This window comes from Zingiber officinale, chromosome 9A (assembly GCF_018446385.1).
Source record: "Zingiber officinale cultivar Zhangliang chromosome 9A, Zo_v1.1, whole genome shotgun sequence".
Taxonomy (NCBI): Eukaryota; Viridiplantae; Streptophyta; class Magnoliopsida; order Zingiberales; family Zingiberaceae; genus Zingiber; species Zingiber officinale.
The window spans coordinates 601,784-614,305 of record NC_056002.1 but is presented as its reverse complement, the minus strand read 5'-3'; the positions used below and the strand labels follow the sequence as shown (position 1 = coordinate 614,305).

The window sequence follows — 12,522 nt, the reverse complement described above, 5'->3', positions numbered from 1 at the left end:
ATAAAAGGGGGTCTTCACCCACAAACGAAAGTATGCGTCTACACGCTCATTGCTAGAGTTTTTTCATATTCTTCTACCAGAATCGATCATTGACTTAAGCGTCGGAGAATCAACATCAGAACTTTTTTCCTGACCCGACACTAATATTTTTTGTAACACGTAAGATAACAAAAAGTATTTATCCAATCAACATCAAAGCAAAATATCCAACTAGTCATCTTTCTAGCTTTCAAACGGGATCAACCACAATTCTTGAAGCAGTATACCACATCGACCTTAAGCAGTAGGCCTCCTTCCACACTACAACCTCCGAATGGCTTGATTTAGAAGACTATATACTACAATTGTGAAACCATAGAACCTATAAACTAAAGTCTAGATTAGTAATATAATTGTGCTAATGTTCAAAGATAGAAACTATAATTGTGCTTATGTTCAAATACTACAGTTTACCAAACGTACAATTCTGCGATTTCAAAACTCTGAAATGCATATAATACGATTTAGTAGGTCCAAATAGTAAGATTTCAAAGTTCCATAATGCGTAAATGATTTCACAAAATTTCACTTCACTTATTGCTTTAAAATTCATAATTTACTGTGGAGCCACCGTAACAAAAAAAAAAAAAAAAAAAAAAAAAGCAACTGATTTGGATAGACTCCTTTAAGTTGCATTTGCATGATATTTGGCGCATTTGTTATTATTATTATTATTTTTTTTAACACAGGCGGGGAGTTCAAATCGTTGTATGTTTCATTCTTTTGGTAAAAGAAATATAAAAGTCGAAGAATACTCTAAACAACATAGTACAGAAGAAGAATCAAGAGTGATCTTTTTGCCTTTCAAAGAGCTGAATTATGCAATGATAATCAGAAAAATAAAAGACTTCTCTAACGAAAAAAAATAATCCTTTTTCTTTTTAAAAAAGGGACGAAGAACTTGCTATTGAATAATGAGACAAGCGTATTAATGATAAAAAAACAAGAGAATTTGTTTTAAAAGCTAAAAGAATCACATTTTTAAGAAAGGGAACAAAATTTTCACTTTAACATCTCGAAATTTTGACATAAATAAAAATCTGTATAATGACAAACAAGAAGCCGAATTAGGGACAGAACTAGAAAATTTTTTTAAGGGGTTGAATCCGCACTACTTAGGCTATTCATCACTATCGCCGCCGATCGTATGCACAGACACGCTTCAATGTGTCCTTTTGGATGGGAAGAAGGACGGGGAGGGGATAGGAGGTGGAAGGTCTGGAGTTCAGATTAGCTCTATTTCTCCATCAATATCATCGGCTTCATCACCTCTTGCATAAAAATTTTTTGAAGAAGAAGATTAGGGAATTGCAAAAGCAACCTCATAATAAAAAATTATCATACTAGATGATTCCGACAAACTTAACAAGGAGGAGGGGCTAAAGCCCCCTTAGCTCCCCTGTCGGTCCACCCCTAAGTCCAATAATAGAGCAGTGAAAAAGGGAACGCTTGGGTTCATGCTTAGTTTACAATAAAGTACACAATTAGCACAAGTTAATCGTTCACATCGATAATTAATAAGAAGTTTTTAAATCTTACTAGATTTTATTATAAGAAAATGAGTTAAATATTACCTAAAAAAGATATTTTATTATTGTAAAAGTCTTTGCTTAACATTAATAGCAAACTTTGACTGAACCAACCAAAGGTCAAAACAACGACCATACACGATTATTTCTGCATGGATTTTTTTTGACATGAGAAATGAGAATGGTAGACAATGACACATATCATAAATTTAAATAATTGATAACTTCAAAAACAAATATGATTTACAAAATCTTTCCTTTTTTTACTTTATTTTTAAATTCATATTTTTATCAACATCATCGTGTACAATAGAAAGCCAATTTCTCTACCGGTGACAGTCCACCTCCGGTGATCCGATCTGCATCATGAGACCCGTTGTTGGGTTCGTGGTGCTTCTCCTATGGAGTCGTGTTACCGTCGGTGACCCCCAGACCAACCTCCTCCGAGACGGCTGCAGCGCATACGTCTCCAACACCTCCTTGGCCTCAATACTCGACGACACCCTCGCCGACCTCCGCTCCTCCCTCTCCGACAGCGCCTCCGCTCTCTTCGCCACTGAGCAGCGCCCGGGCGTTCCGTCCATCTACGCCCTGTTCCAGTGCCGCGGCTACCTCTCCGCCGTCGATTGCCTCGCGTGCTACTCCGCCGCCGAAGGGCTCATTCGCAATTGCAGCTCCACCTACGGCGGCACCGTCTTCTACGACGGTTGCTTCCTCCGCTTCGAAACCTCCCCCTTTTTCGACCAAGTGACCCCCCCAGATAACGGGAACTTTTGTGGCGGCCGAAACGCATCTACCGGAGGATTCACCACCTCGGTGAGATCGCTGGCGGCGGATTTGATCGCCGCCACGCCGAGAATCCAGAACTTTTTCGCCGCGGCGGAGAGGGAGGGAGTGTTCGCTGTGGCGCAGTGCGTGGAGACTGTGAGCGAGGAAGGGTGCGAGCAGTGCCTGGCGACGGCGGTCAACGACGTGATGCTGTGCCTGCCGAGAGCCGACGGGCGGGCGTTGGACGTCGGATGCTTCATGAGGTACTCCGACGAGTCCTTCTTCCCGGCCAATCGAACGGTGGATCTGTCGCCTTACTTGACGAATTCAGGTGCTATGATTCCTCCATTGACCCGTTCCTCAATTAACTGAACCACATTTTTATTTCAAGTAACATATAAAATTTGTAAAATAGCATAAAACATAATAAATAAATAAATACAAAAAATCGGTGTTCCTCGACTTTTTATATAAATTTAATGATTTTCCTCCAGATTTTTCTTCGGCAACTAATTTTTGTTCATCTTTTCAAGAGGGCAGTGATTTTTATTTCTTTCTGATTTAAACTCGGAATGTGATGATGGAACACAGAAAGAGCGAAATCGAGCAATAAGGGAGCCCTAATTGTGGGAGTTGCTGGAGGAGTCGGCGGACTGTTGCTTCTTCTAGGGGCTGTATCTCTTCTATGGATCAGAAGATCTAGAGATCAACGAAATCCTTCTGAAGGTTTATGAATCTCATCTTATTTTTATTGGTCTGCTAATTTTCCATGGTACCTAGTAGGTAGTAATAAGCTCAAAAATCATCATTTTGTTTGATTAGGTCCGGGAGTCGAGATACATATCGGTTTTCATCACAAATTTGAGTAGTCAACCAAGTTTCTGCTATCATTAAAAGAGTCATTTAAGGCGGCCATGTCAGGCTGTGAAGCTGTCGCATCTGGAAACACCACTTGCTGTGTTGATCCAAACTTAATAGCGAGCGAGTATGACTTCATACCAGCTATTTTACTATGGCATAGTTATGTCATCGATAAATCCTTGCTTTTGAAGTGTGCATTATGGCCACTATCGAACAATAGGGTACACCTGCTTCATGGCTCTTTACATTGAAACATAGAAGCTCAATCTCCTTATCTTTTCCAAAGTTACAAACAATTTAAGTTCTTTATGATTCAGATGCTAATATGTATATAGATAGATGATAGAACTTTGTTTGAGATAATATTTATTTTTCATCATTCTATTAGCTTGTACGAACCGATCTTGTGTCATTATCTTGAATCAGCTCCTCCTTAGCTTTGTTGATGAACAACAGGTGGAGATTACTTGAGTTCATATTCTGCTTGTTTAGTATGAATAAAGAGGTGTTTAAGATTGATTCTCTGTCATTCCAATTAAACATGCACATTGTCAAACTGAGCATTGTGTTTGTTCAAGACCATTTATTGTGTTTATTTTAATTAGCATTTTGTTGTCAAATCAGATTCAAGGATTCTCACATTGATTCACATTCTTTTACTGGGTGTGCCTTTATTGTTTCTTGTTTAAATAGTTCTCACGAGGTTATCTTTCTGCAGGAGATACATTGGGAGGAACCAAATTACAGGCGTCACTAAATTTCCGTTATAGGGATCTAAAAAATGCTACAAATAATTTCAGTGAAAAAAATAAACTAGGAGAAGGAGGATTCGGAGATGTGTACAAGGTGAAGTCCTGAACTGTTGGTAATGTTGCTTTCTTGATGAATCACAATTTCCAAGTGAAATTTTTGGGAAAAATATGTGATCATTATTTTATCAACAGAAAAAAAATAAAAAAGTTAGTATAATCATATTCATACTATACTTATACCAACAGAATGAATGTAGATGTACTGACAATTATAATTTTCACAGGGTCAACTTAAAAATGGGAGAACGGTCGCTGTAAAGCGGCTGGCAATTGCTGAAACTAGTAGAGCAAGAGCTGATTTTCAAAGCGAAGTGAAGCTCATTAGCAATATTCATCATAGAAATTTAGTTCGTCTGCTTGGATATTCTAGCAAACGTGATGATTTTCTTCTTGTCTATGAGTATATGGCAAATGGCAGCCTTGACAATTTCATTTTCGGTAACTCCTTATTTTTCACATGCAAGCAGTTTACATTTTGCTTTGAATTGTATGCTTTGTTATTTAATATGAGCCTCAGTATTGTATAAAACTCATTTCAAAGGCGATAAACGTGGGTTCCTCAACTGGAGGCAGAGATTTAGTATTATTGTTGGGACAGCTCGTGGTCTTGCTTACATGCATCAAGAATTTCATGTTCGTATCATACACCGCGATATAAAATGCAGCAACATTCTGCTCGATAACAATTTCCAGCCAAGGGTTGCAGATTTTGGGCTGGCACGACTTCTCCCTGAGGACAAGAGTCACCTTAGCACTATATTTGCTGGCACTTTGTGAGTTTTAACAGTATTTGATATTCTTTGTTAGTGTCAACTGTCATTCATCTGCAGTCATTTTCTTTGGTAATTGTTACATATTGCTTGTTTATTTTATGACGCATTAAGGAAAGCGTACATCTACTGATTCAAAGTTCTTGATGTATCTTGCAGCGGTTATACAGCACCTGAGTATGCAATTCACGGGCAGTTATCTGAAAAGGTTGATACATATAGCTATGGCGTTGTTGTCCTTGAAATAATCAGCGGCCGGAAGTGCAATGACATAAAACTCGAACCTGTTACTCAATATCTTCTTGAATGGGTAATGACAGATGCTATTATCACAAATATTCAATAGGAGATGAGATACATCAAACTTGTTTTGTATCTGTATCTGCTTTTATTATCACAAATATTCGATAGGAGTAAATGTTCTAGGATCATCCAGTGCTTTGATCCTTCATCTATTTCCTTTTCTGAAACAGGCCTGGAAATTATACGAACGAGACCAATTATTGGAGATGGTGGACGAAACCTTAGATCCTAGTGACTATACACCAGAAGAAGTTAAAAGGATCATTAAGATTGCTCTTCTCTGCACCCAGTCTACGGTTGCTGCAAGGCCAACCATGTCAGAGATTGTAGTTCTGCTGTTGAACCAAACTGATGACACTCTTCAGCCAACAAGACCTACCTTCATAGATGCCAGCAGTAGGGTTCATGGAGAAGCATCTTCATCCTCGGCTGGTTCATCTTCGACGTCACATGCAACTCCAAATGCAGCTTCACATGCAACCTTTTCGACCTTGCAATTTTCTGCTCGGTGATGTTTACAACTAATGATGAAGTAACATGTATCATTCACAATTACATTGCTAAAGATACATACTGTTTGAAGCCAGAGAATTGAATTGTCACGATTCTTGTGTAATGTCTTCTAGTTATAAGAGCAGCTGTTTAAACTAAACTGACTGCTCCGATGATGTTTTAGAAAAGACTGCAATTTCTTTGCTCCAATCAATTTTTAGAAACAAAGGGGAAAAAATGACAATAATCTAATTATCTACTAGAATTGTCTAGCCGGACAATGTGGGATCGATGGTATTGGTAAAATATAGAATTTTACTTGTTTTTCAAGTTTGGATGGTCTCTTATTTTTATCGATCAGTAAATGAAGGAAGAGTAGGAGTATTTCCACGAGGCAATTTAGACAATGTAGAATCACGATCAACTTCTTTTCCAAGTTTGAATGGTCTCTTATTTTTATGATAGTTAGGTGTGAGACTAGGAGTATTCAAATCAATTTTGATGGCCTCAAGTCAACTTTTCAATGTAGATGTAGAATAAGATGTAGATGTTTTGCAGAATTATGACTGACTTTTTTTTTCTAATTAGTTGTGAGGTCGAAAAAGTAGCTGATCAAGATATATCTTTGGTAGGTAGGAGAATAAGATATATAATTTGAGAATTTGAATGAAATTCATTCACAATTTCAAATAAAAAGTAGGTGTGTTCAAAGTCGTTTAAATACGGTAAAATGATTAAACATAGGCTTTTTTTTATAGAATTATAATCAATTTCTTTTCTAAGTTTGAATGATCTTTTATTTTTTTCTTGAATTATCTAAACGACCAATTAACTAAAGTATAATAGTAGTATTCAAGTCAATTTAGACGGTCAAAGTAAAAAATAATATCGTTCATTTCAAACGATTTAAAATATAAATAGATAAATTAATGATTCTTTACAGAAGAAGTCATATACTTAACTAATTATTTTTCGTCCGTTAGGAATAAACTTTAATACCTATTAAAGTAAATTATAATCGACTTATTTTCTAAGTTTGAATCATCTAAATAATTGAGAAAATAATAAAATTTATATGGAGGTTTTAAAACAGAAATTAAGTTTATTTTTTAAAATTTAAAATATATTGTTAAATTAGAAAACAAGACGCAAATCATCTAAAGAAGACATGAATTTTATAAACAAGCTATCAAATAGTGATACTCTTCAAAATTTTATTAAAATGTTCAAATTTTATAAAGAGGCCATCAAATATCAGAAAAAAAAAACTTTATAATTATCCACAAAATTGTCTTTAAAATTTTTATTATTTTATACTGTATTGCCTCACTTCATTAAAATATATAATAATATAATTTTATTGGAGCATATCAAAACGAAAAGGCTAAACTACATTTATCTATTTTTTTATTGTTAAACTATATTTGTCTTGCAGCTCTACTTATAACTTCATGACTACATGAATGACTTGAGAGGATTAACAGTTGGTTTTGGATCCTTCTATTAAAGCCCTTGTTATTGTCAAAATTCAATCAAAGTCAGTCATATATATATAATCTGTCATATCTTACCTACCCAACACTGAATACATGAAATTAATATCAAATCAATGCCTTTCTCTATAAAGCGTTTGTATTGTTTAAATTTATTTAATAAAATAATTAATTCAACTCAAATTCAATCTAAAATTAATTAGACCTTTGAAGTATTATTTAAGTTTGAATTAATCTTTATTTTTACTATAAATTTGAATTTGATTTGTTAAAGTTTTGAAATGAGTTTGTTTGATCTTTTACAAAAACAATTATATTTTACAAGTTGACTTAATTGATGAGTTAGTTCCTTTGTTTATTTTAAAAGTTTACTTATTTATTTATAAGTTTTATAAATCTAATTTAAAAATTTTATTCGAAGATATTATTATTGAGAAGATTATTTACAAATAATTAATCTATAATATTAATTTATAAATATTAATAAATTGAGTACATATATTTAAGTTTATTTATTTAGTTGACTATATATATATTAAATAAATATAAATAAAGTGGACTTGAATTCTATATAATCTATCATGGTCTTCCGCGATGTTGTACTCCCTACGGCTCACGTTCGGTGACGCGACACCGTACCATGGCCTACGTCGCTTCGGCGCTCGCGTTCGTGGCGCTTATACTATGGAGTCGGATCACCGCCAGTGACGCTCAGCCCAACCACATCCTGAACATCTGCAGCGTATACAACGTCACCAACATCGCCGCCTTCGCCGCCACAATCAACAGCACCTTTGCCGACCTCCGCTCCACCATCTCCTCTGCCGCTCCCGGCAGCTCCGCCGCTCACTTCGCGACCGCGCGGGGCTCCGCCCAGCAAGTCTACGCGCTCTTCCAGTGCCGCGGCTACCTCTCCACTGCCGAATGCCTCACTTGCTTCTCTGCCGCCGCGGTCGGTATCCGCCGCCAGTGCGGCGCCGCCAATGGGGCCCGCGCCATCTACGACGAGTGCTTCCTCCGCTACGAGAGCGCCCCCTTCTTCGACCAGGGCACGCTCCCGGGGCTATTCAACGTCTGCGGTAACCGCAACATGACGGGCGGGCTCGCCGCGGCGGCTCGGCAGTTGTTGGAGGATTTGAGCACTGCCACGCCGAGGACGCGGGAGTTCTTCGCGGCGGCTGAAAGGGAGGGGATGTTCGGGATAGCGCAGTGCGTGGAGACGGTCACCGTGGAGGGGTGCGGCCAGTGTCTGGCAGAGGCGGTGAATAATGCAGGGTTGTGCCTTCCGGCCGCCGAAGGCCGGGCGGTGGACACCGGCTGCTTCATGAGATACTCCAACGAGTCCTTCTTCCCCGCCAACCAAACCATGGATTTATCCCCTTTCTTGAATTCAGGTGAACTTCTATTTTCTTACCCTCTTCCAGATAAAAATACGTTTTTGTATGTAATTATGGTACTAATTAAGCTATGGATTTGGTTCTGGAACAGGGAGATCGAACAAGCGAAGGGCCATCATTTGGGGAGTCGCTGGAGGAGTCGGCGGCGGCCTGTTGCTTCTTCTAGGGCTTGTGACACTTCTGTGGATCAGGAGATCCAGAGATCAACAAGGCCGAAAAGGTTTGTGAATCCAATCTATTCTCTACTCACCTGGAAGTTAAGGTTAGAATTCTTTCCAGGGAACTAGCAAATAGTAAGTTCAACAAGTCATTCTTCTTTTGTATGGTAAGGGGAAGAAAGACCAGCCACATATTCATTCTCTTCATAAATCAATGTGATAGTTCATTCACTACTAACAACCATGCATCATCAGTAGTTCCATTGACGTTGATGTTAATCATCTCATTTTTTTGTTGATGAAACAAAACTCGAACGCTATTTTGTATATAGTCGACGGCATCATTTGTTTGACTAAATATTGGTAGAATAATGGTGGCAGCTAGTTGACAAAAGGATTATTTGAGTGTTTTGTCAATTATTGAGGATTTGATATACTTATGTATATATGGATATACCGTGAGGGTGCTTTACCATGAACTTTGATAAGATCTTTAGAGAAGAATAAGTTTGACATTATTGAGGATTCATTTGGTCTTAATAAAAACAGAAAGGATATTAGCTTGCCTTGCCAGTTTTCTATTTCTCTTCATGCTAATGAGTTTCAGTTGTGTGAAGTTCTAGGTTTTTTCTTTTGCAAAATGAACTACGCTTGACATTTTATATGCTTCGTATCCAAGTAATTTCTCATGAGGTTATCTTTGTGCAGGTGATATATTAGGGGCAACTGAGTTACAAGGTCCATTAAATTTCCATTACAAGGATCTAAAAAAAGCTACAAATAATTTCAGTAAAGACAGTAAATTAGGAGGAGGAGGTTTTGGTGATGTGTACAAGGTGAGACTCATTAATTGTTTATAATCTTTTGTTTTTCATGAATCATGCACCAGATCTGAAAAATTGGGTAAAGTTTCAAGGTTTTTCTTCTATCCTAAACAATTGCAATGGCATAGTTTATATACATAATTGCCCTATGCTAAAAGATTCTGTTAATATATGCTGAAAGCTCTAATTTTCACAGGGTATATTGAAAAATGGGAAAACAGTTGCTGTAAAGAGACTAGTAATTGCTCAAATTAGTAGGGCAAGAGCAGATTTTCAGACCGAAGTGAAGCTCATTAGCAATGTTCACCATAGAAATTTAATTCGTCTGCTTGGATGTTCTAGCAAAGGCAAAGATTTTCTTCTTGTCTATGAGTACATGGCAAATAGCAGCCTTGACAAATTTATATTTGGTAATTTCTTAATTTCAACATACAAACAGCTTGTGTCTTACTTTGAATGCCTGCTTCATTATTAAATGGATACTGTACGTGTACAATTAAGTCTGAGTCTGAGTTTCATTTTCTTTGTGCTTTCTATTTAGCCAATAGGGCACAAGATCATTAAAATTTATTTGTGGTTTCTCACCTTTGTTTATTGTTAGTGTTTTGATAAATAAGAATCACTGAAACACACATCCAATCAATATATGCCTCAGTCATTGGTGGTCTATGTAGTGTCTTGTGCTTTGTAGGTCTCTAACGTTTTGACATATGACGGTTTTCCTTGACTAATTTGCTATGCAATAATCATGCTAATTGTGAGACAACATCAGAAAGAAGTGAGGCGAAAATAGATTAAAAGATGCATCAAATTTCTTCCTTGAAAACATTGTTTAGCTTGTCTTGGGACATTGGCCTAGTTAATTTTTGCCAAAAGTAAAAACCAGGAAATAGGTAGTGCTTCAATGCACACAATTGTTGCATAGAAGGGACCCAAAGGTGCAAAATAAGTATCATTGATCGACCCCTTGTGTTGCTTTAACATGAGTAAAAGTTGTCAATTTAACTCCTGATTAGTGATTCTAGTAAAAAGGATTCAGGTTTTCAGTAAAATTAAATTAACCTTTAGCATAGAGAAAGGGTAGAAACTTCAGGAACTTTTTTTTTTTCAAATTCAACTTTCAATTATATCTGAGTTTAATGTAACAGAGTACCATTTAGCTCTTATGGTTAATTGATTATTGTCAATGTCAAAGTGCTTTTGAGTAAAAGAATCTTAACTAATTTATTCTTAAAAATCATCATGATTTTTCTTTGATTGAGCTAACTGGCTCATTTGGTAAGGACCTTCCTTTATTGCACAAGGATCTCAATTTAAATTATCACCAAGTAGGGTTTTTTTTCCCTTTCTGTTCCCCTAAAAATGGGTTTCTTCTGTTTATTTATCTGAGTTCACTTTCATATGTGATCAAATACCTGAAAGTTGGCAGTTGCATCCAGCCTTGGAGAAATTGATATGAGTTTGAGTTTCTTCGGTTTGTGTCTTGTTGAAATCATTTTACAGGTGACAGACGTGGATTCCTCAACTGGAAACAGAGATTCTCCATAATTGTCGGCGTGGCTCGTGGTCTTTCTTACCTGCATCAGGAATTCCACGTTTGTATCATACATCGTGATATAAAATGTAGCAACATTCTGCTCGATGATGATTTCCAGCCAAGAATTGCAGATTTTGGCCTAGCCCGCCTTCTGCCGGACGACAAGAGTCACCTCAGCACTAGGTTTGCTGGCACTTTGTAAGTCTTTACAGAGTTCAATTCCCATGCAGTCACTCCATAATATTCATCACTACTAGTTTCAAATTCTCAAATACTGTATCATGTAGGGGATATACAGCACCTGAGTATGTACTTCAGGGGCAACTTTCTGAAAAGGTTGATACATACAGCTTCGGAGTTGCCGTTCTCGAAATAATAAGTGGCCGGAAAAGCAATGACTTACAACTTGAGCCTGACGCTCAGTATCTCCTTGAATGGGTAACCCTTATGCAATCTCAAGTATATATGAACTCTATGTTAACAAATAAAACACAAACACAAGCTAAGCAAACAGTTACTATTATTACGACTTACAATATCAGTTAGATATCATATTTATGCATTCTATGTCCTTTTATACCATCTTGTGTTTTGATTCTCTTTGTCTACCTTTCTCGAGACAGGCTTGGAAACTATATGAACGCGGCCAGTTGATTGACCTGGTGGACGAAACCTTAGATCCTAGTGAATTTTCTCCAGAGGAAATGAAAAGGATCATTAAAATAGCTCTACTCTGCACACAGTCTGCTGCTGCTGCTAGGCCGACCATGTCTGAGATTGTTGTTATGTTGCTCGGGCAAAGTGATAATACTTTTGAGCTCACAAGACCAACCTTCATAGATGCCTCAAGTAGAGTTCATGGAGATTCACCCCCAGCTACCATTTTATCTTCTACTTCGCATGCGACTGTTTCGATATCTGAAGTTTCTGCTCGTTGATGTTCCACGACAAGTAATATTCTATTTTATGGAGTAAAGCTTTACGAACTACACTAATAGGCAATCACACATTAGTATAGTAATGATAAAATAATATTCATTTAAATATAGAAGAAGAGAATCGAACTTAATATTGTATGAGGATTTATACAATTAACTGTATTTGGTGGAATAAAAGTTTGATTGTTATTATTATTGTTTTATATTTAAGACTGAAGAATATATGTTTTAAGTGAGCTAAGTACAGCTGGATTATCATGATTATTGTTTCCTTAGAAAGGCGATGTTAATTAAGAAGTTAACATGATTCTGGTTCTATATATCTCATCAGTCCAGATAGATTTTTATTTCATACCCCTAAATTTGTATTGATATCAGCAGTGCAATAATGTTCACCTGTGTGAATATAGTTTGGTATTTGTCGATAACTAGAATAACACCATTGATGTGCAAGTAAAGGGAGCTCTGTTCGGCCGGGAGGTTCACTTGGGCAAATTGCTCAGCCGACCCGATCGACTATAGAGAGGACATCAGAGATTTAACTGTGACGACCCTACAAAAGCTAATCCGATCGAACCGCATGGCCAATCACGTGAGGAAT

At 37.0% G+C, this 12,522-nt stretch overlaps 2 protein-coding genes across 2 annotated transcripts; both read left to right on the top strand.

Moving 5' to 3' along the window:
• The first annotated feature begins 1,884 nt into the window (after positions 1-1,884).
• Positions 1,885-5,801, top strand: LOC122018559 (cold-responsive protein kinase 1-like). Its single transcript, XM_042575904.1, has 7 exons — positions 1,885-2,667; positions 2,928-3,062; positions 3,916-4,043; positions 4,234-4,447; positions 4,551-4,782; positions 4,939-5,089; positions 5,253-5,801. Exons 1-7 carry the CDS (start codon positions 1,935-1,937, stop codon positions 5,592-5,594), a joined length of 1,935 nt encoding a protein of 644 aa, XP_042431838.1. The 5' UTR covers positions 1,885-1,934; the 3' UTR covers positions 5,595-5,801.
• A 1,882-nt stretch (positions 5,802-7,683) lies between these two features.
• LOC122018651 (cold-responsive protein kinase 1-like) lies at positions 7,684-12,294 on the top strand. Its single transcript, XM_042576035.1, has 7 exons — positions 7,684-8,461; positions 8,556-8,684; positions 9,331-9,458; positions 9,643-9,856; positions 10,950-11,181; positions 11,271-11,421; positions 11,607-12,294. The coding sequence occupies exons 1-7, from the start codon at positions 7,708-7,710 to the stop codon at positions 11,919-11,921; spliced, it is 1,923 nt and encodes a 640-aa protein (XP_042431969.1). The 5' UTR covers positions 7,684-7,707; the 3' UTR covers positions 11,922-12,294.
• The last annotated feature ends 228 nt before the right edge of the window (positions 12,295-12,522 follow it).

Excerpts from the sequence above, each read along its gene's own strand:
- LOC122018559 (XM_042575904.1), top strand. The coding sequence starts at position 1,935 with ATGAGACCCGTTGTTGGGTTCGTGGTGCTTCTCCTATGGAGTCGTGTT. Across the intron at positions 4,448-4,550 it reads CCTTGACAATTTCATTTTCG|GCGATAAACGTGGGTTCCTC; the intron begins GTAACTCCTTAT and ends CTCATTTCAAAG. Across the intron at positions 5,090-5,252 it reads CTCAATATCTTCTTGAATGG|GCCTGGAAATTATACGAACG; the intron begins GTAATGACAGAT and ends TTTCTGAAACAG.
- LOC122018651 (XM_042576035.1), top strand. The coding sequence starts at position 7,708 with ATGGCCTACGTCGCTTCGGCGCTCGCGTTCGTGGCGCTTATACTATGG. Across the intron at positions 9,459-9,642 it reads GTTTTGGTGATGTGTACAAG|GGTATATTGAAAAATGGGAA; the intron begins GTGAGACTCATT and ends TAATTTTCACAG. Across the intron at positions 11,422-11,606 it reads CTCAGTATCTCCTTGAATGG|GCTTGGAAACTATATGAACG; the intron begins GTAACCCTTATG and ends TTCTCGAGACAG.